The sequence below is a fragment of the Manacus candei genome, unplaced genomic scaffold (genome assembly GCF_025592945.1).
Source record: "Manacus candei isolate 608988 ecotype Guabito, Panama unplaced genomic scaffold, ASM2559294v1 h1tg000014l, whole genome shotgun sequence".
In the NCBI taxonomy this organism is placed as follows: Eukaryota; Metazoa; Chordata; class Aves; order Passeriformes; family Pipridae; genus Manacus; species Manacus candei.
In genome coordinates this window covers 65,397,315-65,419,865 of record NW_026138062.1, presented here as the reverse complement: position 1 = coordinate 65,419,865, position 22,551 = coordinate 65,397,315, and the positions used below count along the sequence as shown (strand labels likewise).

Below are 22,551 nucleotides of genomic sequence, written 5' to 3'. Positions count from 1 at the left end.
CTGTGGGAATGGAATTCCAGATCTCTAGGAATTTCCTGTCTGAAAGTACAGGTCTAGCCTGACAAGAAGGCTCCTTTAAGGACCACAGCAAAAGCTACCCACTTTGAAGGTACTAACATCTTCCCACTGGTGATCTACAAGCATTGTTTTGATATGACTGAGAAATAAAGTCACAGGGCCATGAACCGTTAAAGATTAACTAATCTCTGAGATAGAATGATCAAAAGAACTAAGAACCCTTTAGAAGAGACTTCCTGTAGCAGGGGTGAATTTTTGACTTAAAGGGAAAAAACCCCAGAGGCCAGGCTAGCCTGCCGGATGACTTAAGTGGAGAACAATTAGTAATTCACTAACCCTGTGAGTTACTCATGCCTTCAGTGTGTTTTAAGACCTCTTTTATCTTCACTTGTGCTGAGGTAATTTCACTTGATACTATACAGGAGGCTCCAGCTCCTGGCCAGCTCTGGGAATACAGGGCACTGTGTTACTCCATCCAGAAGAAGCCACAGCTCTTAAGAGGACCAGGAGGCGTCAGGTTTGCAGGTCTATCACTCTGCCTCAGTAGTAGGGCTAAGGTTGGAGCGTAAACATATTATAGAAGCAATATATGTAGTTCAGATTCATGTGCCTAGTATCTACTAGAATCATCTGTAGTAGAGAAAGGAAACCAGAATTTACTAATAAATCTAACTAGCTGAACAAAAAATTTTGCTCTCTTTCAATTATATTTGATATTGAGAGAAAAATATATTGTTATTCTTCTGGTAAAGTATTACCAAGCAATCTCCAGGAACTTGATTCACCACCATGAATTACATGTTCAGCATTTACTGAAGTCAGAGATCACAGAATTATACAGTTATAGGATGGTTTGGATTGCGATGGACCTTAAAGGTCATCTAGTTCCAAACCACTGCCATGGGCAGGGACACTTTCCACTAGACCAGGTTGCTTCAAGCCTCATTCAGCCCGGCCTTGGACACTTCCAGGGATGTCACAGCCACAGTTTCTCTGGTCAACCTGTGCAGTGCCTCACCATCCTCACATGGAAGAATTTCTTCCCAATATCCAATCTAACCCTGCTCTCTTTCAGTTTAAAGCCATTCTCTTGTCCTGTCACCCTTGTGAAGAGTCCCTCTCCAGCTCTTTTGGAGCGCCTTTTGGTACTGGTAGGGCCTCTAAGGTCTCCCTGAAACCTTCTATTCTCCAGGCTGAATAGCCCTAAATACAAACACTTGAAACCAGCATTTTGCAGATTTGGTCACTGAACAGCAAACCTATCAGCGATTTTGGAAGCTTCATCTTTTAATGGAAAAAAGAGGACTCTAACAAATTAATTTTCTAGGCCCTTGTTTCACACGAGCTGAGGTAATACCATGTTAACAACCTACAGTCCAGCTTTGACCTAACACATGATGACGAATTTTTGCATGCTGCCATTTTTAATATTTGGGGTTTTTTTCATAATCATTAGAAAGGAGCTGATTGCCAGGCTGGAACAAGTGGAAAAAGAAAGCATGGATGCTGCTCAGCTGGCTAAGGAATATGCAGAACTGACAGAGGAGAACCGAACACTGAAGCTGGCCCAGACGCAGTGCGTGGAGCAACTGGAAAAGCTCAGGATACAGTATCAAAAAAGACAGGGTTCCTCATAACTCCCAACTAGCTTGTGTGAGGCAGTTCATAAATGATTGGTCCTGTGCTGGAAAGAGATTTTAAAATAAGGATCTGTTTAATATGTTATAATACTTTACTACAGATACGGAGTATGTAGAAGTCTATATTTGATTTAATGCTTGCCAGCCAGTAACTTAATATAATGGATATTTTATCCATTATATAATGGATATTTTATTTCAAGTAACATAATTGAAGTTAATCTATCCCCATTATATGTTCTAGTAGATCAGATTTCTTTTCTAAACATATTTCTTCCAATTTAAGAAGATATGGACACACTAGAAAATGGTATAAATAGTTCCTGTGTTGGAAATTTGGATCATACTAAGGCATACAGCAGGGACAATGTTAGTATATGGAATACATGTATGTTAAATTTAGTTTGGTGAAGATTTTTTTTGAATTATTTTTCTCATGCCTGAAGTGTTTGGAAGTTATCTTAAAACAGATCTCCTCACTGGTAAAAACTGTACTTCATTATCCCATGTCAACTTTACATTGTTATATAAAATCTGAGAAATTGCACATTAAAAATTGAAGCAATATAATTTTTTTTCAAATGAATGCACTGCCAGTAATAATTAGCAAGTTATGAAAATAAAAGAAAACAGTTGAGATCAAAATTTCCTTCCTTAAGTGTAAAGATTTGAGAGTCTTTTGGCTCTTGTACTTTTTGGCATGCAAGAAATGAAAAATTAATATAAGAATCATAGTTTCATCATAGTTTCAACTGAGAATATGTCAGTAAAAGTGCTGAGAGGATATTTTGTTCTTATTTTCTGGTCTGTTTTGAAACATAAGTGGCTCTAAGTAGGGACAGAATGTACAAATAACTGAGAATATACAAATAATGGGGATATACAAATAACCAGGAAGTAAAATGTCAGTTTTACTTGCTCTATTTATCCCTGTATTTTCCTAGTTCAACTGGAAATTCTTTGTTATACTTCTATTTCTATTCATTATTCATTTTTTCATTAAAAGTGGATATGGAAAAGTTCTCAATATTCTCAATTGTTGTACACATCAGAACTTTAGCTTTGTTTATTATTATTAATCTATCATAAAAATGGTATTTTATGTTAATCAGAACAATTCCTGGGAACAAAGAGGACAAAAAAAGTACACAAGTTGCCCTTTATTTTCCATGCTCACTGCCTACACAGTTCCTGCAGCACACGTGTGAAAACAGGCTCTGCATTGCTCCAAGAACCCGGGACTGCAGTAGGAGAGCATGAAGAGGTTGCAGGAGAGGACAACCTTGTTTCCATTTCTCCTCCTGAGCCATCAGGGCAGTGCCAGTGCCCATCATTGCTTGCTGCTGTACCCTGGCCAGAGTGGAGACACGATGGGAAATCAGTCCTGAGGCACGCGCTTCTTGCTGGGATGCTCCACAGGCAGTGCAGCACTGTGTTTATTCCTCTTTTCTTGTTATCTGAGGATAAAATTTTCACTATATCTTGTGAAAGTTGAAGAGGAAAAAAAAAAAACATAGTTAATAAAACCCACTTGGAATATCAGGCAGGGAATGCTGGAAAAGCCTTATTTGAGTTTTGCACTGATGGGAAACAAAACCTGAACGGACATCAAGGCTTTGCTTTGAGCACAGAACACTGCAGAGTCTAAGAGGTACTTTTTTTTTGTCTGTATTTATGTGTATTAACAAAAGCGTTCTCATTTTCAAATTAATTTGTCATTTTAGTAATTTTTCCATCTAGCTTTGAAAGTATCATCCAGTCTGGTGATTTCAGTGAATTCATTGAAAACTGTAAAAAGTACATAAAATTAATCATCAACAGACTGGCTTCGGATGCGAATGAATTAGATGGCAGACCTTTACTTACAAATAATTGTGTTTACCTTGAAATTTTCTATTTAAGTGCAGCCATTTTGCTTTAGATATCAGAATAATAACAGATTATATGCTGGGATTAAAACCTTCTCCACAGTGAGGTGGAGAAGGAAAGCTGGGCCCCATTTGTGACATATCACACCTTGAGAGCAGCCAAAGAGTATCTTTTACCTGTAGATACTGAACAGTATGGAAGTCTTCAGGAAACATTTTTATACGTGTACAGACACCAAATTTGTGGTGTGGTCCAGCTACCAGCCTGGATAAATATGAAATTCTTAAACCATCCCAAACTACCTGAAGTCAGAGATTTGTATTTAATCTTGACTATGGCTATTTGCAATCAGATTTTCCTCCTACTTTTAGTTATGGTGAAAGTAAAAAATAACAGCCTTGTATCAATATATTTGCCTGCCAGCACAGATGCTCAAGTGTCTGAGAGCACTGACTTGGAGAAATTGTATCACAATTCAAATGAGTAAAACTGATATAGAAGTACCAAGGAAGAAAAATTAAAGTATCTCATGAAAACTATTTTTAAAAGAAAAAATAGTATGAGAAATGGGATTCAAAGACAGGACAGTAAACAAATGGAATTTTCCAAAAATATTCATAGGTAAGTCAAATTAAAATGTAGCAAAGTCAACATCAATCAGGTGTTGCAAAGCATAAACATGGCTAGAACAGCCTTCTGAAAGGTAACTGCTATATGTATCATCCACCTCTTCATTTTCTTATCAAGTTCATAATAATGAGAAACATTTTCGTATTCAATAAATCTCCAATTTTGACATGCTGAGTTTTTTCTCTAGATACTCTGGAAATCTGCTGAATAAATAGCTGAAATTAAGCTTTTTAATAAAACACTCTTCATGTTGATCTTGTATTTTCCAAGTAAACTGTATGATTTGTGTCCTGGTAATTAAGGAGAGATCTTAAATTGGTCTGCAAGTTAGGTCCATTGGAAGTATCACACTGTAAAAACAAGTTTTATACAATTATTTCAAAGATGGTTTTACACTGTATTTCACCCAAGAACTTAGAAACCTCTTTCAGCTTTTGAGATCAACTGCCAATGAAATGTTCAATTTTATAATTTCTGACTACAGCCTGTGGGAGCCACGGTTGTATTCAGCAAAACAAGGGTGCAATCTGAGGCTCTTGCTGTCAATTCACCAGTGGTCAGGAGGCAAGGAAAGGCATGTGAAAGGCTCAGATGGCAAAAGAAGCTGCTAAATGCAAACACCTCCACAGACTGTAACAGTCAGTTACATAAAGTGTTTTTGTTGCTATTATCCAGGTTATCCAGGTTAGCAAAAGTAACCATGCCACTGTGATGGCAAACGGGTTTACTTCAAACCAGTTAAGAAAGAGTGAAGTAAATGGGTTTAAAATAAAAACAAGACCTGTGATTTCCATTTCATATCATTACTAACTAAATTCCTTCCATCCTAATGGGTGCTGAACAAACTCAATTTAAGTCTTCCAGTTAGCAAGGATATGACTCATGCAGTCTTGAAACAACCAGAGGCTAGGGCAATTTGACACTTGAAAGGTCTGGAAGATAAGGACATGCATAAGGTTTGGGTTCAGCAGCTTTTTTTTTAATGTTTCACTTTTCAGGATTATATTTGTTCTGGCTGGTTTTGTGAATCTTTCGAAGTGTGTCACCTCCCTCCAGAGGCTTTACTGCCATCAAGGCCTTTGTGAGCATTACACATTGTTAACAGTGTGTACAAGTAGCCAAGGGTGGGACAGAGAGGTGTTCTCAGCCTTCCTTTGGGCTGGTTGGGGAGCTCTGGCTCTGTCACTTTGCTGTCTTACCTCCATGTATCCATCTCACAAACCACCTCTCAGAAATGAGCTAGTCACAGTCTTAGCCATGGAACCACTTGGTGTTTTTTCCTACATAAAATTCCTTGTTTGCTAAATGCACAAAGTAGAAGTGTCTAAAGGAACGCGGCAGATTTGTCTGGAGGAGTCTTGCCTCTCTTCTCGTGAGGGGTACAAGATGTGCAGTGTTGGAAGAAGAGGGCTGCAGGGAAAGGAACTTTGGTCCAGGCAGTGATGTAGCAGGAGGAGTCCTGGCCCCGTCCAGCAGGATTGTGAGGAGAGCTGACAAAACCTGGGTGCTGGCATGACTTTTCTCTTCTATTCACATATTTCCACAGTCATACATGTGCACCCACAGCACTGAGGATCTTCTCCCTCCTCGTGGAGTGTCGTGGCATGCATGTGCATGGATAATACAGTGATGCACGTCCTTGGAAAAACCATGATGAAACTATCAATGGTCTTCATGACAGGCCTGGAAGGTGTGCAGCAATGAAGGACTATGACTATTACTGAATAAGTACCAAAAAGCTGGGCCCTCTTTTCCATCCTAATAGACTTCTCTAGGACAGGACAGGCACTGACTGCATGACTGCACCACAATGCACATTAAGTAGAGAGGGAAGGTAGCAAACAAAGTTGGAGGGGCAGTCTCAACCTTACCATTTCCTTCACTGAGTGCCTTGGTTTTGTAATCTTAAACTGGGAGTTATCAAGATGGTCCTTCAGGTGTGCACCAAAACTGCATGGCTGATGCTTTAAATTCAAAGTAGATTGTAAGAATGAAAAAAATCTACCTTGCTTTGGACAGTGCCAGTCACCTCTAGGTTCTAGTGCTCCTTACAGGGAATGTCATGTGTTGCTCATACCACATCAATGAAAGATGACAACCATTCACAAATCACTGTTACACTTGACCCAGGCTTCCTAAATGGCACAGTTCAGTGGCTTACACTGTAGAAAGCACAAGATTTGGCATATGAGTCATTCTACTTTCCTGCATATCAATCATCAGTTCCCCCTTCTAAACCTCAGTTCCTTCAATCCTCCCTGACCACAGCCCATGCATCTGTACTCCCCACTGAGTAAGCAGCATCAGCCTAGAACTCAGATCCAGTTGACTGGTGATCTCATGGTCTGATGATCTCCATGGGCTTGAGATGGTTTCCAAATGTTACAGTCATATGATGTTTTGCAATTGGGTGCTGGTTTGTGGCAGCAAAGTATTCCACCAGCCTGCAGGTGCCAGTTGTGAGAGATGCTTGGTTTCTTTGAAATGGTTAGAAAATATGAGAGCAGGTGGTCTGTGAATTTAGTTATTTGTCTGAATCTTATACTAAATTTTAATACAGAAATTAGGGAAATGAAATGAGGATGTGTGTGCTGATGTAACAAATGTGCAGTCAGATGCCAAACTGTGCTCTGGGTGCTCAGAATGAGTAAACTGATGAGAACTGTAAGTGATGGAAAGGAAGTAGGTACAGCTAGGAAGAGGAACTGGCGAGTGAGCTGTTGCCTTATCTGCCTGCTTTCTTGCTGTTTATGGCTTGCACCAGTGGAATGTATAGGCTGTTGTCCTTAGCTCAACATTAAGAAGCTTTTGTTTAGGTATACATGAATATTTACTTCATTAAGGTTATGTTTTTGTTGACTATGTCTAGTATCAACAGAGCTATAATGTGATACAGACACTCACAGTGTTGCAGATGGTTCTTCTACAGAAAGAGGAATAACCAGTATCAGGATATGAGTGTATTCTGCTAATCATAGAATCATAGAATATTTGAATTTGGGAGGGTCCCATATGGACCATTGAGCCCAATTCTATGCCAACTGCTGTATTTACGTTAAAGATAAATAAAGCCTTGATAAATAGCCTACGCAGAGTAAAAACTACACTGAAGGGAGTTTGGATTGACAAGAGGGACCTGGGAGTTTGGATTGACAGGAAGCTGAACATGAGCCAGCAGTGTGCCTAGGTGGCCAAGAAGGCCAATGGCATCCTGGCCTGGATCAGGAACAGCATGGCCAGCAGGAGCAGGGAAGTGATTCTTCCCCTGTACTCAGCACTGGTGAGGCCACACCTGGTGTGGCCACACCTGGAGTGCTGTGTCCAGTTCTGGGCCCCTCAGTTCAGGAAGGATATTGAGGTGCTGGAGCAGGTCCAGAGGAGGGTAAGTAGGCTGGCGAAGGGACTGGAGCACAAGTCCTATAAGAAGAGGCTGAGGGAGCTGGGGTTGTTCAGCCTGGAGAAGAGGAGGCTCGGGGGAGACCTCATCACTCTCTACAACTCCCTGAAAGGAGGTCATAGCCAGGTGGGGGTTGGTCTCTTCTCCCAGGCAACTATCAGCAAGACAAGAGGGCATGGTCTCAAGTTGTGCCAGGGGAGGTTTAGGTTAGATATTAGAAAGAATTTCTTTACAGAGAGGGTGGTCAGACATTGGAATGGGCTGCCCAGGGAAGTGGTGGATTCTCCGTCTCTGGAGATTTTTAAAAAGAGACTGGATGCAGCACTTAGTGCCATGGTCTAGTAACCACAGCAGTAGTGGATCAAGGGTTGGACTTGATGATCTCGGAGGTCCCTTCCAACCCAGCTGATTCTATGATTCTATGATTCTATGAAGCCAGAGCACTTCAGTACTGAAATAACTGCATCCCCCATTAATGGGCTTTTGCTGCTTTCATTGCACAAGTGGAGTTTGGAACTTTTATTAACCAGATCCCCAGTTTCCCACATGAGGGGATAATGATGTGATGTTATGTGATCAAAAAACTTTCACCTCTATCTTGTGACTGTCTTACAAGTGTATGACACATCTCAGTGCACAGCCCAGATTGCCTTGTGGCCACAGACCTTCCCCACAGCCATTTCATCACAGTGCTCTCCCCAGATCGTTCCTTTAACTGTCTCATTACTTTGCTGTCCATGGAGAGCTGAAATATGTTAATGACTCTGAATTTTTTAAGAGTAGTCAGAAGTAAGTTCATCATTTAATGACATTACCTGCTAAGAACCTTGACTGTCTTGTGGTCAGACTGTTTTGTATTCATGTTCTGCAAATATGTCAATATATATGTTTACTGTTTAGATGTCAGTACAAAAAAATACAAGTCTTAATATTCATGCAAGACAGTCAAACATATTCCTATTAATGCTGTTTTAATATTAGGCTTATTCAGGATGTTCCTTCCCTTGGCTGTGAAAAAAAAAAGCCAGCTACTCACACATGAAGTAGTACCTCCTGATGAAGTTATCTGTGCCAAGAATGCGAACACTTCTTTTTGAAATAATTTCAAAACAGGCGTATTCTTTCAAGGAAAAAAAACCCTACACATGTTACAGTTCCCAGCTAATATAAATTACATCTAACCATGCACTAACTGCTAAAAGTGTGCTTAAATCTATTTATAACCCTTTACATAGCTCTCATCAATTTACATTGGAAAAAGACACCACTACATTTGACTGTCTGAGCTCCCTCTTGTGGGTAATGGGACATTATTATTATGAAGCAGAGATACCTCAGACAATGTTTTGAGTGTACAATTATGTTTGTCCGAGTGAAGTTTTGTTTATGTAAGTGTTTATTGCTAATAATTCTTTATATATCTAGCTTCAGGTCACTACACTAATTTATCACCATCTGATCACATCTGAAACTACCAAAAGAGTGATATCCAATATTTTAAAAATACTAGAGGTACTTGCACGGAGGCGTAGTTTTCAACAACATCTTGAACAGCAGCTAACATAAGCACCCGAGTTAAATGAGTTCCAGCATTACACAGAAGCTGAGAGAATTCATAACTGCAAATTATTATTCAAACTGAGAGTAGAGAGTAAGTTTAGGTTAGACATTAGGAAGAAATTCTTCCCTATGAGGGTGGTGAGTACCTGGCACAGGTTGCCCAGAGAAGCTGTGGCTGCCCCATCCCTGGAAGTGTTCAAGGCCAGGCTGGATGTTCAAGGTCTAGGTCAGGCCAACCTGACCTAGTGGAAGTTGTCCCTGCCACGGCAGGGGTTTGGAACTTGCTGATCTTTAAGGTACCTACCAACTCAAACCATTCTGTGATTATATGATTCTGTGAGCTATATCATAATTTCTCTGTTTGTCCAAACTACTTCTGTTGAGTTCAGATGGATTTATGTGCCTGGAAGTCTGGCCTGTATGGCTTCACTTTTTCAGTACTAGAAACTAGTACTGTCACTAGACAGTACTGACCAACTGCAGGGACTTTGCAGTGCTTATGTAATGGTACAAAAACTAAGAGTCAAACATCCTTTAAATAATGCAGTACAGAACGGCTGAAGAGTGTGCTTCTTTTTTGCTGGCAAATTTTAAAATGCCTTAAATCTCATACAGCCTGGTATTCATGAGTGACACATTTCTGACAGAAAACACAAGTGTTATCTTCCTATCTTTCTCTTTGTATTTAGGTTAAGTAATCTGAATACAGGAAGTGTCAAGCTTCGGAGGAGTGCCCAAATGCATGGGCAATGTTCCAGCCACAGTTCGAGTTTCAATGAACTGAAGTGGTTGTGCTGGAATATTAGGATTGTTTTACCAGTAATGAATTTAGTGGCTCTTGCACATCCCACAGTCTATTTGAACAACCACGTTTTTGGAAAATTCGGTTTCCTAGAACATTCTGCAAAGAAAAAGAGTAGAAAAAGCATGCTATTAAGTATGTTTTTCTGCTTTAGCTGCTTCAGAATTCTCGTTTAATTAATAAAAAGAGGTTTATATTTTGTCATTTGGCTGAAACATGGCAAGAGACAAAATTCTAGTTACACTGTATTTAAAGGTGAGATATGAAGACAAAAGAAAGCATAAGCAGGATTTTACCTAAGTGGATGTCATTTTTACCGGCGGATACCTTTGTATCTCCTGAATATGACTGAGTACATGCAATGGTTTCAGATGTTTATGGTACTATACTAATCCTGTAATTTCTGCCCAAGGGACTTTTAATTAACTGTTTGACTGCCAGAGTAAATCTACCACTGTGTTACTGTCCGAAAGGGAACCGTCCCTGAATGCTTATCATGAGAAAGTGGCATTTAAAAGTGCTTAATATTCCTTTTAAAATGAGGGTGTGCACATCTAAATGAACAGGGCTGCCTGGTAAGAAATCATCAACACCAAAAATGCACCACATGGTAAACTGCATTTAGGCTCTGGTTCAACACAGCACTTACAATGGGGCACTGTGCCACATCAAACAAATCTCTCGAACATATACGTAACTTGAAGTAATCAGTAGTTCCCACTGATTTGCCAGTAGGTCTATCCAAAGTAGTTTTATTCATGCACTGAAGTGTTTTGCTGGATTGAGGCCAAAGACACCAGTGCCTCAGCTTGAAACTTGACTGTTACAGGTTCACTGGAATTTAATTACGCACTTGGAGTGTTCAAACAGTGTGCTGCAGCAGGACCCTTCCACGGAGCCCTCTATCAGTGAGCTAAAGAGCTCCTCGGAGTATCTGGTAGCAGGGAGGACCTTCATGCTGTGAGGAGCATACAGAACCCAGGCATCATGCTGCAGCACTTTGAGCTGGGTCTAGGTCCAGTTGCAGCTGCCAAACAAGCCAGGTGCTTTGTAATGCAGAAGTAATGAAGAAAACATTCTCTTTTGTCGCTCCTGGTAAGCACATTTGTTCCCACTCACACATGCCAACCCGCATGAAGTATCTCCACAGGGTCATTATATGACACTATGTGAGTTTTTAAAGAAAAGCAAGCAAACAGAAGAAATGTCAAATATTTACAAAACACTATAAAATACAATTAGAAATGGCTCTTAACTAGAAGAATAACAGCATAAAACTATTTTTAAAATTCAGAAATACTACTCTTGCTTTTCTTTTCTTCGTAAAAATGTAGCAGAAATACTGGACTAGGACAAAAATGCCATGGGTTCCTGTCAGATAGGTCCTGTTCCTCCTTTCTTCTCCCTTCACATACCCCTCCCCGTTCTTCCAGCAAGAGGAGATCTCAGCTTCTTCAAAGATGAGACAGAGAAATAAAATATTTCCCAGGGTTCTGGTTGTGGCATCCTTTTCTTGGAGAAAGTCCCCTCCGCTTTTGATAGGAAATGGAGAGAGGAGGAGTACTTGGGTTAAAGGTGGGTTCTCTGCCCTCCATATGAATTTCTGCTCAAATTTGGATGTGTAATAAGCAAATGAAATTTTCAGTTTGCATGTGGTAAGTAGAGACGTAGAGCTAAAGTATTTCCTAGCTGAACCTACTCTGTAACCCGAGAGCTTCGATGCATTGGTGACAGTTCAGCACATGGATCTCTCTCCTCCACAAATGCACACTTCAAACAGGCATATGTGACCACACACAATTTTGCTTGTGATTTCACCTCACAATTCAATCCTCCCATCCTGTCAACGCCATTCCTTTGGTCTTTCTAAATTGTGAAGGAGGAAGATGTCAAGTTCAAATACAAAATAATCAAACATCTGGATCCAGGAAAGAAGAAGACTCTGCCTTTAAATTTGGCTAGAACCCATTGCTACTTTTCCGATTTATCATCGCTAATTCACTACTAATCAAAACCAAAACTTTCCCTTCCCTCCCCTCCTCTCCCCTCCCCTTCTTTCCCCTACTCTCCTCTCCCCTCTCCTTCTCCTCCCCCACTCCCTTTCCCTTTCATATTATCTTTATTTTTTTTCCTTTTCTTCTTTCTTTTTAGTCAGGAGTATTAAAATATATACCTACAAAAGATAAGGAACTTTGAGATGTCAGATAGTGAGCCCAGACCTATCATGATGTGTACAACTGAACAAAGAAAATTACTATTTCAGCATGATTTTAAGCATTTTGAGGTTTTTGTCTGATGATGCACTTTTCTGTTTCAAGAGTAGGATTTATTTAATATGTCTCTGAAGCAAGCAGAGGATTTAAGAAGCACATCATCTTCAGCGAGTCTCAGCCTTACTGGTGCATCTTTGAGGACTTTTACTTAAAAACAAATAAAGAAATACTTCCAGCTCCATTTAATTATTTATTAAACACATTTCTAAATACTGTTTTAGTTACAAGAGTCAATGCCAGCCAAAGGATGAAGTTAGAAGAAGAGGAATAGTCCACAGTGGGCTTAGATTGGTCACTGTAAAGCCTAAGTTGAGTTTTCAAAACTAAGCAGTGTTTGTGTAAGCAGCATGCGAAGTCTTTTGGAACTTCATTTTCAGGGATTGAGTAATAGGTCTTTTTGAACACCTTATTTTTTTGAAATAAATTAAAATTCACATATCACATCAAGCCATACTTCACCTTTGAAAATGAAGACTGTTTGAAGATCTCCTCTGACATCTGACAAGGACCTGGACAACACAGAAAACACCCCAGTGAGACGTGAGCAATTCAGACCACATGTTACCTGCAGCAGATGCTGCCCTGGGAAGGGGGCCAAGAGCAGGGAGTAGATATCTGTTCAAATTGTAAGTGCCTGCTATAGAGATCTTTTACTTCAATGACCGTTTAGGGACTTTGGGGTCTAGGCACCCACCAGCTGGGTCTCCAGTTCTAAGATTCTATGATTCACTTAAAACTTGGCTCTCTGCACTCAAATATGGGAATGCTGTTAAGGCTGAGATTCTTGGTATTCTGAGTCATGTTATGTGGACATAAAAGTACCCGAAACTCACATTCTGGGTAGCATCAGGCATATTGTTCTGCCTTCCCTTGAAAAACCCCTCCCAGAAACCAACTACTTATCAACAAACTATTCTGCCAACCACACACGGCATGGGCACAAACTGAGCACACATGACAGGGAACTTGAAATCCTTACAGTATGTGTGTGAAGCTGCAGTCACTGCTCTCTTGAAGTTAGGGGTCTGATGTGCCACACACAGCTTAGCAGGTTTGTGTGACTTCTCTTTCTTATTGAGTCACCTCCAACATTTGCAGGCAAAAGCAGAGCAAAAGGAACTGCTCCACATCTTGCCTGGCTGACTCTGCCTGCTGCTCTTCATGGAACTGGCAAAAGGCAGCGAGGTCTTCCAAGAACAGAAAATGTGGCCCTTTGTCACCAGGGCTCCACAGGCACCATCAGGTGGCAAAAAAGCCTTAAAGACTTCAAACCTGCAGGGCAAATGTTCCTGCAGCTCCACAGAACTCCATAGAGTATTCAACATTAAAAGGAGATCCAATGGAAAATGAGAGGGGAAATACAATGGAAACATTCCTGTTTAAAACCCCCCAATTTTAAAAAATATTACTGTGGTGCTTTTAATGAAGATGTATGAGACACAAATTGACAGTTGTCTGGACTATATGGACAACTACACTCAAGAAGAACTTGAGCTTTTTTTAGGGTTCAACCTGAAGCTTCTTCCAATAAATGGAAATCCTGGAGAAAGACAGCTGATCAGTGGCAGGACACCACTTTTATGACATGCTGAAAAATGTTATTGCTTGGTGGTCTGAGCTAAGAAATTCAGGAAATATACCCTAAAAACAAGTTTGCTTGTCTGCACTGTTTGACCTTCAGAGGGTTTTGATGATGCCTCAGCTTAAGAACAAACTTTTTATTCTATTTTAGCAGAGTAATAAAGATCTGGAAAGAAGATAGATGTGCACTGTAAACTTCGTGACAGTGTATGTGGGTCTTTTGGGACTTCCTAGGAAAACTGTTGGAGACCATTTCATTCAGGTGCAGAGAACAGGAGAAGAAAAGCATGCAGTGGTTTTGTACCAATCCTCCTCCCTAGAGCCAGTCTGTAGGACCAAAAACCCCAGGGCACATCTGCTGATTCACCTGGGGACTCCAAGGAGGAGCAGACCCTCAAAGGAGGGAGGAAGGGAGGGCAGCAGGCAGGCAGGCACAGAGCCTTGGCTCCCTGGCATCCTTTGCTGTGCCCTCTTTGCCCACTGTTGCCTACTTTATCCATTCAGTCCGAACAGCTAACAAGCTGATGTGGTTTGCTATTTTTTTCAGTTGCAATTCCAGGTGATTCCTTCCTGGACCTTGTTATTCATTTTCTTTAAAGCCAGGCTATGTACTCTGTGAAGTCAGCTCCAGTTTCATCCACCTGCCTAATTATTTCTGGAAAATCTGTGTGCAGTGTAACCATGCATCATTGGTCTGAGCCAACAGTCCTTTTTAACAAAGCAGAAATGTTTCATTTAACGCTGTTTATTAACACTCTGAGAGATGAACTTTTCTGTTACCTATTCTTTCTACTAGAACTTTTCTTTCTCATTTCCTGTTGTGAATTGAACCATTTCACTGCGTTTCGCATTAGAACTCCTTCAACATTCTGTCAGATGGCTCTTTCTATAGGAAAATTAATTTAATACCCACACCAAATTAATTCAATACCCACACTAAAGCTTTATTGAAAGGAAAAAATGAATTTATTTGTAGCAACATAACTGTCTTAATTTATTAACAGTCAGTTAACTTTCTTGATGGGCAGCTTTTCCCTGATTGTAAGAGTCTGTAGCAACGAACTACTTGTTTTAAAATTATTCTGCTTCCCAATCTCCTACTGACCAGTTGATTTATTTTTTTCTCAATGCTAGTGTGAACTCCTTCTTTTTTTTTTTTTTTTTCTTTTTTTTTTTTTTAACCACCAGTGACAACTTCTCTCCCCAGCAGCAACAATTTTTCTCCCTAGTATAATCTTATATCTCTGTCACTGCCTGTAGGGTAGGGAGAGGACTCTGTCTCTAGTGTGTCTCCTTTGATACTGTTAGTCTGGAGGCACCTTTCCTGTCTGGAACTCATTTTCCTAGAAGTTTGTTTTCTGCTTTTATCTGATAATACAAACATATTTTGTACTTCAACAGCTTCTCTAAGCAGTATGACTTTAAATTCAACAGACAACAGAAGCATTTCTTATTTGTTTTCCAGAGAAGTTTTTTGGTTAACTAATTCTACTTCAGTCCATCAGTGGTTAAACTTTGTTTTCACTGTAAGGATTTTCCAGGGCATTATCTACCTAAATACCATTTTTTCCCTTTGGATGAAGCTTCATTATTAATATATATATATCCCATAATACTTGCTCTGCTATGATGGCCACGTAGACAATGAATTAAGTAACCCTTGGACCTGGAAGTTAGCTAACATTGTTGACAATGTGTTGTATTTTACTGTTTAAAACTCTGACAGTATATGAACAAGCTCAGTTTAATCCAAGCTAATTGTCACATTTTTAATGGCCTGCTGCCTGTTCTTATAACCCATCAATTTGAAGTTTAAAATAATGCACATGGATCGAAATAAAATCCAGGTGATGAGTTCAGAAGAGCAGCTATTTGATCAACTGAAACAGTCTAGAGAACTAGTGATCAGAAGGATATGAGAAGAACTAAGGGAAACTGGTGATGGCAGTTGTTATTCATGACTTTTTAGTAATTTCTACCAAAATAATTCAAAGAAGGCTCAGAGGAAAGAAATGGAAAGCCTTGTCATCTTTGAAGACAGCATCCCCACCACCAAAAAATAGGCTAAAGAGGTTAAAACACACATGCGGATCCTCTCATGTTGCAAATGGGTCTGTTTGCAGCAACTTTGCAAAATCTGTGAGCTGTGGGAGAGCAAACAAGAAACAGGGCCCTAATGTTTGGATAGTGGGGCTCCCCACCCAAATTTTATACTTATTTTTTTTTATATAATTCACAACCCTGAGGTAAGGGGCCAAGTCTTTTCTCTTTCCCGTGAGGTGCCCTAGTCAGAAGGCAAAGAGCTGCATTTCATCAGAGGCCAGGATTCACCTGTGCTTACAGACTGGGGACACTGGAAATGCTACCTGGGACTCCCTCACCCCAAAACTCAAGCCCATCAACCAACAGGGGATGAGGCATCAACTTTCTCGGGCTTTAGCTGGCCTGTGCATGTCGAGAAGCACAACCAGACACACTGAGAAGATGCTCAGATCAAACAGGGAAGTATGGAGTGAATTGAACCATGTTTGGGAGAAGAAACAAGGAACATACTCATCAGTTTTACATTTTGGATATAAATGGAGCTCAGTTTTACAAGACCAGGCATATTTGCATACCTAGATATACCTAGGCATATTTCCAAGCTCCTCCCACAGTCCAGTATTTGCAGTTGTGCTGCTCTGTCACAGGCTCACAACTGCTGTTTGAACTGCTATATCAAATGCAGTATGTTTCAAACACACTAGCTATTGGATTTGTGAAGCTGCCACCCTCCCCCTTCAGTGTGGTTAATATTTTACTTCTTCTAGCTCCCCAGTAGAACCACTGAAGAGCAATGCTTGAAAATAAAATGTTTGCCCTTTCATTTTTCAACACAAGCTTTTGCTACTTATTTAGGCATAAACTAAAGGCCCTACCTAACCTTAGTGTAGAAGTGACCCTTCTATGGACAGACACTGAGCACAGCCAATTCCAGTTAGGCTGAGCTGTGCAAAGCCCTGGAAAGTTCCTTGGGTGTGGGTGTGCTCTGCTCTACCTGGGGGCACTTGCTTTCAGATTAGGATTAAGGGCCTGGAGGAACAGACCCACCAAGGAAGCACCAAGCCTGCCCGAGAGAAGTTTCTACCAATTTTTAACTGGTTATCTAAACTATTTCTCACTTTATGCAACAGCAAGTATTGATACCAATGACAACCAGAAATAGAAACATGCAGCTTATTCATCATGGCCTTACAAATACAACTGCCAGCAACATAAAAGCAGTTATAAGTTTCTTGTTGGTAGAAGAACAGCCACTAATCCGAATAAACATACCTGTGATGACACATGACCTCTCTCAGTCAAAAGGACAAGATTTGCACAGTGAGAGACAAAATGGATAGAACCTCAAACTGTGTTTTATTCATATAACAGTTTACGTTAAAGCTATTCTGAATGAACTTTGACAGACAGGTTTATAAGCTTTATATAGGGAACAGTTGTGGAAAAAAAGTAAGTTTCCAAAGACAGTGAAGGTGGTTATTAATTATTATTACACAAGAGCATTTTCTCAAAACTGGTTTTACACATAATATCTGTTATTTCTTGTTTTTTAAGATCAGTGTTTGGAAGTTTCCATCTCATTCTGCTATAACATTTCAGTTTTTGAATCACATTGTGCCACCAATGAAACTGCCAAGAGCTATTAAAATAGCACAGATCAGAATGAGGGAGAAGAATATCTCTGATATTTCTTGATATGTAGCAGGACAGGGTACGTTTCAAATAGATTATTAAAGGCTCCTTCATTCAGATCTTGGTAGGACTACTCTTCTGCTTACTGACATGTGCTCAGTTAAATGTCTTAGCAGATGAGGGATTCAGCCTATACTAATATTCCATTTTACTCTCTCTTGGAGTATTTAATGCACAATCCTAGAGTTGTGCTATTTTACATGAATATTACTTACACAGGCTACAAGTGCCAATTCCAAAGCCTACATTCCCAGTTGCAGTGGTAGTTCATTTCCATTCCTGAATGCTTCTGTTTCATTTATTATTTTACTTCAGTAACACTGTTAAAAATGCCCCTGTATTGTTCACCCTCATCTACACCTCACGATCTATTAATAAGGCAGAAGTCACTACTCTGCATCGACGTGCGATTTCTGCGTGCATTTCTTAAGTTCATAGAGAGAAATATCTAATCCATATTCTACTCTCTGCATGTGAATAATTGCACATTTTTGTTCCTTAAACTATGATTTTAAGATTTCTTCTCCTACCACTGTGACAGCTGTGCTGTTTCTGCTATGTTTCTCTGCTTGAAAAGTATGTGAGTATAATATATCTTCTGGTACATAATAACCGCTGTGCAACACAGTCCCTTACTGTCTCAGTTTAGTACATTCCCCCAATTTCTGAGACCGTATGTGAGATATTGAAGGTGGGGGCATTTTTTACAATGCTTAATTCATAAGCATTAAACTAGAACACTGGTATTTTTGTTCTTTCTTAGAGGGAATTCATTTGAGATAATTAGCACAATTTCAGATTTACAGCATTTGTCAAAAAGCACAAGGCAAAAGAAAATGCACGTTCTTGCTTTCACACAATGGGAAGACATGCAAGTGAGTACTTAGGGCTGAAGGCTTTTATCTTATCAGGTCCAGACCCGGCTGTGTTCTGCCAAGGCTGCAAGTAGAGATGTAAAACATATTTACCACGACTTGCAAAACTCCACCTGAACTCCAGAATACAAAGTTTTCCAAGTCATTCTGAGGTGGAGCGACACGAGAAGTAGGTAGTTATGCACAGGTACAACACACAATGCAGAACATTGCTCCTGTGAGCAACTCAGAAATCCTAAACTGACCCTGGGCACTCTGAGAGGTTAGTCAGCAGCAGACTGCTCTGCCAGGTGCTCCCACTTAAAGCTCCAATAGTAGCAGTGTGCTACTACATAAGCAGGTAGAGAATATATGGCTCTGCAGATCCTATAGATCCTCTTAGAAAGGCTGTAAGGGTTTTGACCTCTTGTGGAGCACACCCACCCATAGACAACAGTCTTACACAAAGCCTTGGTACAATCAGCAACATACTGGGATAGCATTTGAGTCAATACAGGCAGAATTTGCTAGATAGATAAAAAGATGAGGATTTTGTACAGGAGAAAAGAATCATAGTGGTATATGAATTAATACAAGAACATTAATTTCCTAAGCAAAACAACAGTCGGAAAACACCCTACAGGAAATTCAAGCTTGCAGGTTTCCTTATCGGGAAATAAGTCTGTGTGCAAAGAAGGACCCACAAGAATTTGATTACCTCCCAGCCTTCTGGTAGTGTGGCAGTCCTTTACTCTTTCTGCCTTCCCTCCTTTTCATAAACCTTCCAAATACTTGTTGAGAAGTAAAGCAGCCAACATGTAACCCAACCCACGTAACCTCTTCTGGAGACCCTATGTGAGCTCTGCAACCAAGAGGGGCTAATTTCAGAAAAGTTACAAAATATCCAGAGAAACTATCACCATCATACTCATAGGATGCTTTTCACAACTGCATTCAAGCCTAAAACAGGTTTGTCCAGTTAGGATATTGAACCAGGCATGAGGCATAATCTAGCAGTAGGCTGCTGCACAATCCAGGAGGTATAAAAAAGTCTTCACTGAGTTTTTCAGCTGGGTTTTTTTAGACTGTTTTGAAAAGGTCCCGGGCTACATAAGCTCTGGCTGGAACAGCACCCAGGCTCCAACAAACACCCAAGACCTGCACTCTCATTAAAGCACAACATTTACATGTTTCTCTGAAAAATGAAAGTCTCAAAAAGCATTGTAATCGTGTGACAGTAGCAGGAACAGCACCAGAGGGTTTTGCTAAGTAGATCTGTCCTTGACTAGAACAAATCTTGGCCTATTTCTTTAGTAGTTCTTTAGTAGTTTCTTTATCCTCCCTTTAGTAGTTCATCCATGTTAAGGGAAGGCTGAGGGAGAACCTTAATGGGTACAAATATCAGAGGGGGAGTATACAGATGATGGACATAGGCTCTTTTCAATGGCATTCAGTGACAGGCAATTGGCATGAACTGGAACACAGGAGACTCCATCTGAACATCAGGGAATCCCTTTTCACTGTGAGTGTGACCAAGCACTGGCACAGGTTTCCCAGAGAGGCCGTGGAGTCTCCATCCCTTGAGATATTCAGAGTTGTCTGGATATGGTCCTGGGCTCTGTGAGGTCCTGCTTGAGCAGGGGGGTTGGACCAGATGTCCTCCAGAGGTGTCTTACACAGCCATGTTGTGATTTTGTGAAGGGAAAGGGGAAGAGAAACTGTGTTCCTGAGATAAGCTTTGGTAGTGGTTTCAAGAAGCTCATACCTTGCACTGTGAAAAACCCAACACCAAAAGGTTTCTATAAAAGGCTGTGAGTCTCCTCCAGTGCTGTTAGAACCAGACTCCACACGTGCGGATCATGAGCTGTACAAAGAAGGGAGAGGAAAAGCACTGTAGGAAACTCACTGGTTTGTGTGCTAGGCTATACCTCACAAGACAAAAAATTAAAGAACCAAGGTATCAGGAAATTACACTGTATAATCAATTCTACCATTCTATAACAAGTTTCAGATTTGCAAGTGCACTTTCCAATCTGCTGTTTTCATCAACTTTCATCCTTTGACAAGCACCAACCACTAGTTTGTGCATCATCTAATGCTCTGTTTTTGAGAACCCATCAGAACCAGTACAGGGAACTGCACGTTCATTTCTCTCTCTTTTTGCATGTTGATGGCAATATCTCATTCTGTATCTTGTTTGCATTTTGCTCTGTGTAGCAGTTTTGGTGACTTTCACAGAACTAACCTGGAGATAAAATCAGAAGTAGAGCTAAAATTGGCCTCGTTTTCCCTTCAGTATGAGTTGTACACTTAAACCATGACTCATCATGGCTTGCAGTCACACCCAGGTGCTCGATGGGCTGACTGGCCAGTCACTTGAGAACAGAAGGATCCAGATAGATACAGCAGGTGGGTGAAGGTTGGCTCCTTCCCTCCTCTTACTGGGTCACTGCAGTGACAAACAAACCACCAAGCACCCTGGTTTCTCAGTTGAGGCTCCAACTTGCTAGTGAGTCCCAGAAACTGAATGACTTCTTATTGTGGGGCACTTTAATGTGCAGCTCTAGACAGAAGCCAGCACTGAATCAATTTTTCCTCTGTTATGACAAATAGGGAAATGTACAACCTCCGAAAAATAAATTCCCTTTTCCGAAAGCTGCAACTGGAGAGTGACTAGGTCAAAAAGTCAAACTATTTTCCCGGCAGGTCACTGTGTGATCAGTACAGAAATAGCAGGTTACAATAAGAACCCTGTGCTGTGAAATTAAAATTTAGACTGGAAAGCATACCAAAATTAGGAAAGAATACCATGCATTCAAGTACTTGGCTAAGTCAGGTCTTCAAATGAATCATTCAGTTTTGCAATCATCCTGTGTAACAAAAGCAAGGTGAGGGATCATAAAGAATTCATTTAAGGAAAGAAGTATCTTAATAAGGTACTTAAATTATGTTACACCATGCTGCAAAAGTTCGTATGTCACTTTATGCCGCTGTCAGACACCTCCAAAAGCAAATGCAATTTCATTGTTCTCCATTCTGGTCCTGATATACTTACAGTAGCTTTCAGACAGCCAAAGTGTGAGTCCTTCAGAAGCTTTCTACCATTAAATGTTGAAACTGATCTTTCTTCAGGCATTAGACTCAAAAAGCAAATATGCTTCATTTCCATATTTTCTTTCAGAGCACTTGAACTACTTCAGTCCAATGCCGGAAAACCTGACCTTTTGAGTCATTTAACCAGTGTTTTTGTTGTTCATCTGTCTGTCTTGGTTGCGTCTGACCTCTGGGATGATTGCAATAGAAAAAACATTCGGCTTTTCTTTCCTTTCTTCACTATGACTCAACCTCCTTCTTCTCTCAGGGGTGTGACTACAGTTCTTAGGGAATAGGTCCAAAGTTTCAACATTTCAAGTGTCTCACCCACAAATACTCTTGTCATTTAGGAAAACTCGGGGTACCTGAGTTCAGATACACTGAACACTCCCTTGGTTTATAATCTGGGGTGGTTAGGTTTAGTATTTTACTAGAGGGACAATAAACCATATAGCCCTGATAATGAAGCTCTAAGTAGCAGACTTCTAGGTTAGAGCAGTTAGAGTGAAAGCAAGAGCCAGACACATGTGGGAATATTGCATTACCAGCTCTTAGTTCTCCTAAACTAAGGGTGTGCAGAGGGATCATCCCAATTTGCTAATTCAGGAGACTGTCAATAGACTATATCATAAATTAAAGAAAGCAGATGGGCTCTTCTTTCCCTCATAGGTTTTTTTTGTGAAGAGGTGACAGCATCACCCCTTCATATGGGAAGGGCACATGGAAACAGTGGGGTTTGTTGTGCATTTAGTCTGTGGTCCTGTAAATGGGCAGCTTCAGCTCCCCCAGCATGAGGCATTTCACCAAGTCTCCCTCCATCTTCCCAAATCCCCAGTACTTCCACCAATCTACACACAGATCTGCATCTGGCTTAAAATTAAGAGCCTGCTGGTTTCAGTTTAGGAGTTTTCTGCCACAGGGAGCTTATTCATCCAAAGCCCTCACAGCTGTCATCCCACAGCATTACTCAAGATTGCAAACACTCATCAAACCTTGGATGACATACTCTGGCCTTCCCACATACACTTAGGTTTTCTCCCAGGTTTCAAGAGAGCCATTGTGTGAAAATGTCTGGTCTGGATAGTCTGGCTGTGGTAAT

General features: G+C 40.5%; 1 protein-coding gene and 1 long non-coding RNA gene across 3 annotated transcripts in view; one reads left to right on the top strand and one right to left on the bottom strand.

Annotated features, from left to right (window-relative positions):
• Positions 1-2,958, top strand: part of MAP3K7CL (MAP3K7 C-terminal like) — a 30,747-nt gene extending 27,789 nt beyond the window's left edge. For both annotated transcript variants that reach the window (XM_051779360.1, XM_051779359.1), the window contains one exon: positions 1,475-2,958. In XM_051779360.1, the coding sequence (XP_051635320.1) occupies positions 1,475-1,655 (181 nt within the window). In that variant the 3' untranslated portion in view covers positions 1,656-2,958. The remainder of the gene's footprint in view (positions 1-1,474) is intronic.
• LOC127467416 (uncharacterized) lies at positions 2,837-21,640 on the bottom strand. The gene is made up of 4 exons (XR_007903122.1): positions 21,415-21,640; positions 20,125-20,223; positions 12,649-12,698; positions 2,837-3,139 (listed from the first exon to the last, which is right to left on the bottom strand). It is a non-coding gene; the product is annotated as an uncharacterized LOC127467416 (long non-coding RNA).
• Between the last annotated feature and the right edge of the window lie 911 nt (positions 21,641-22,551).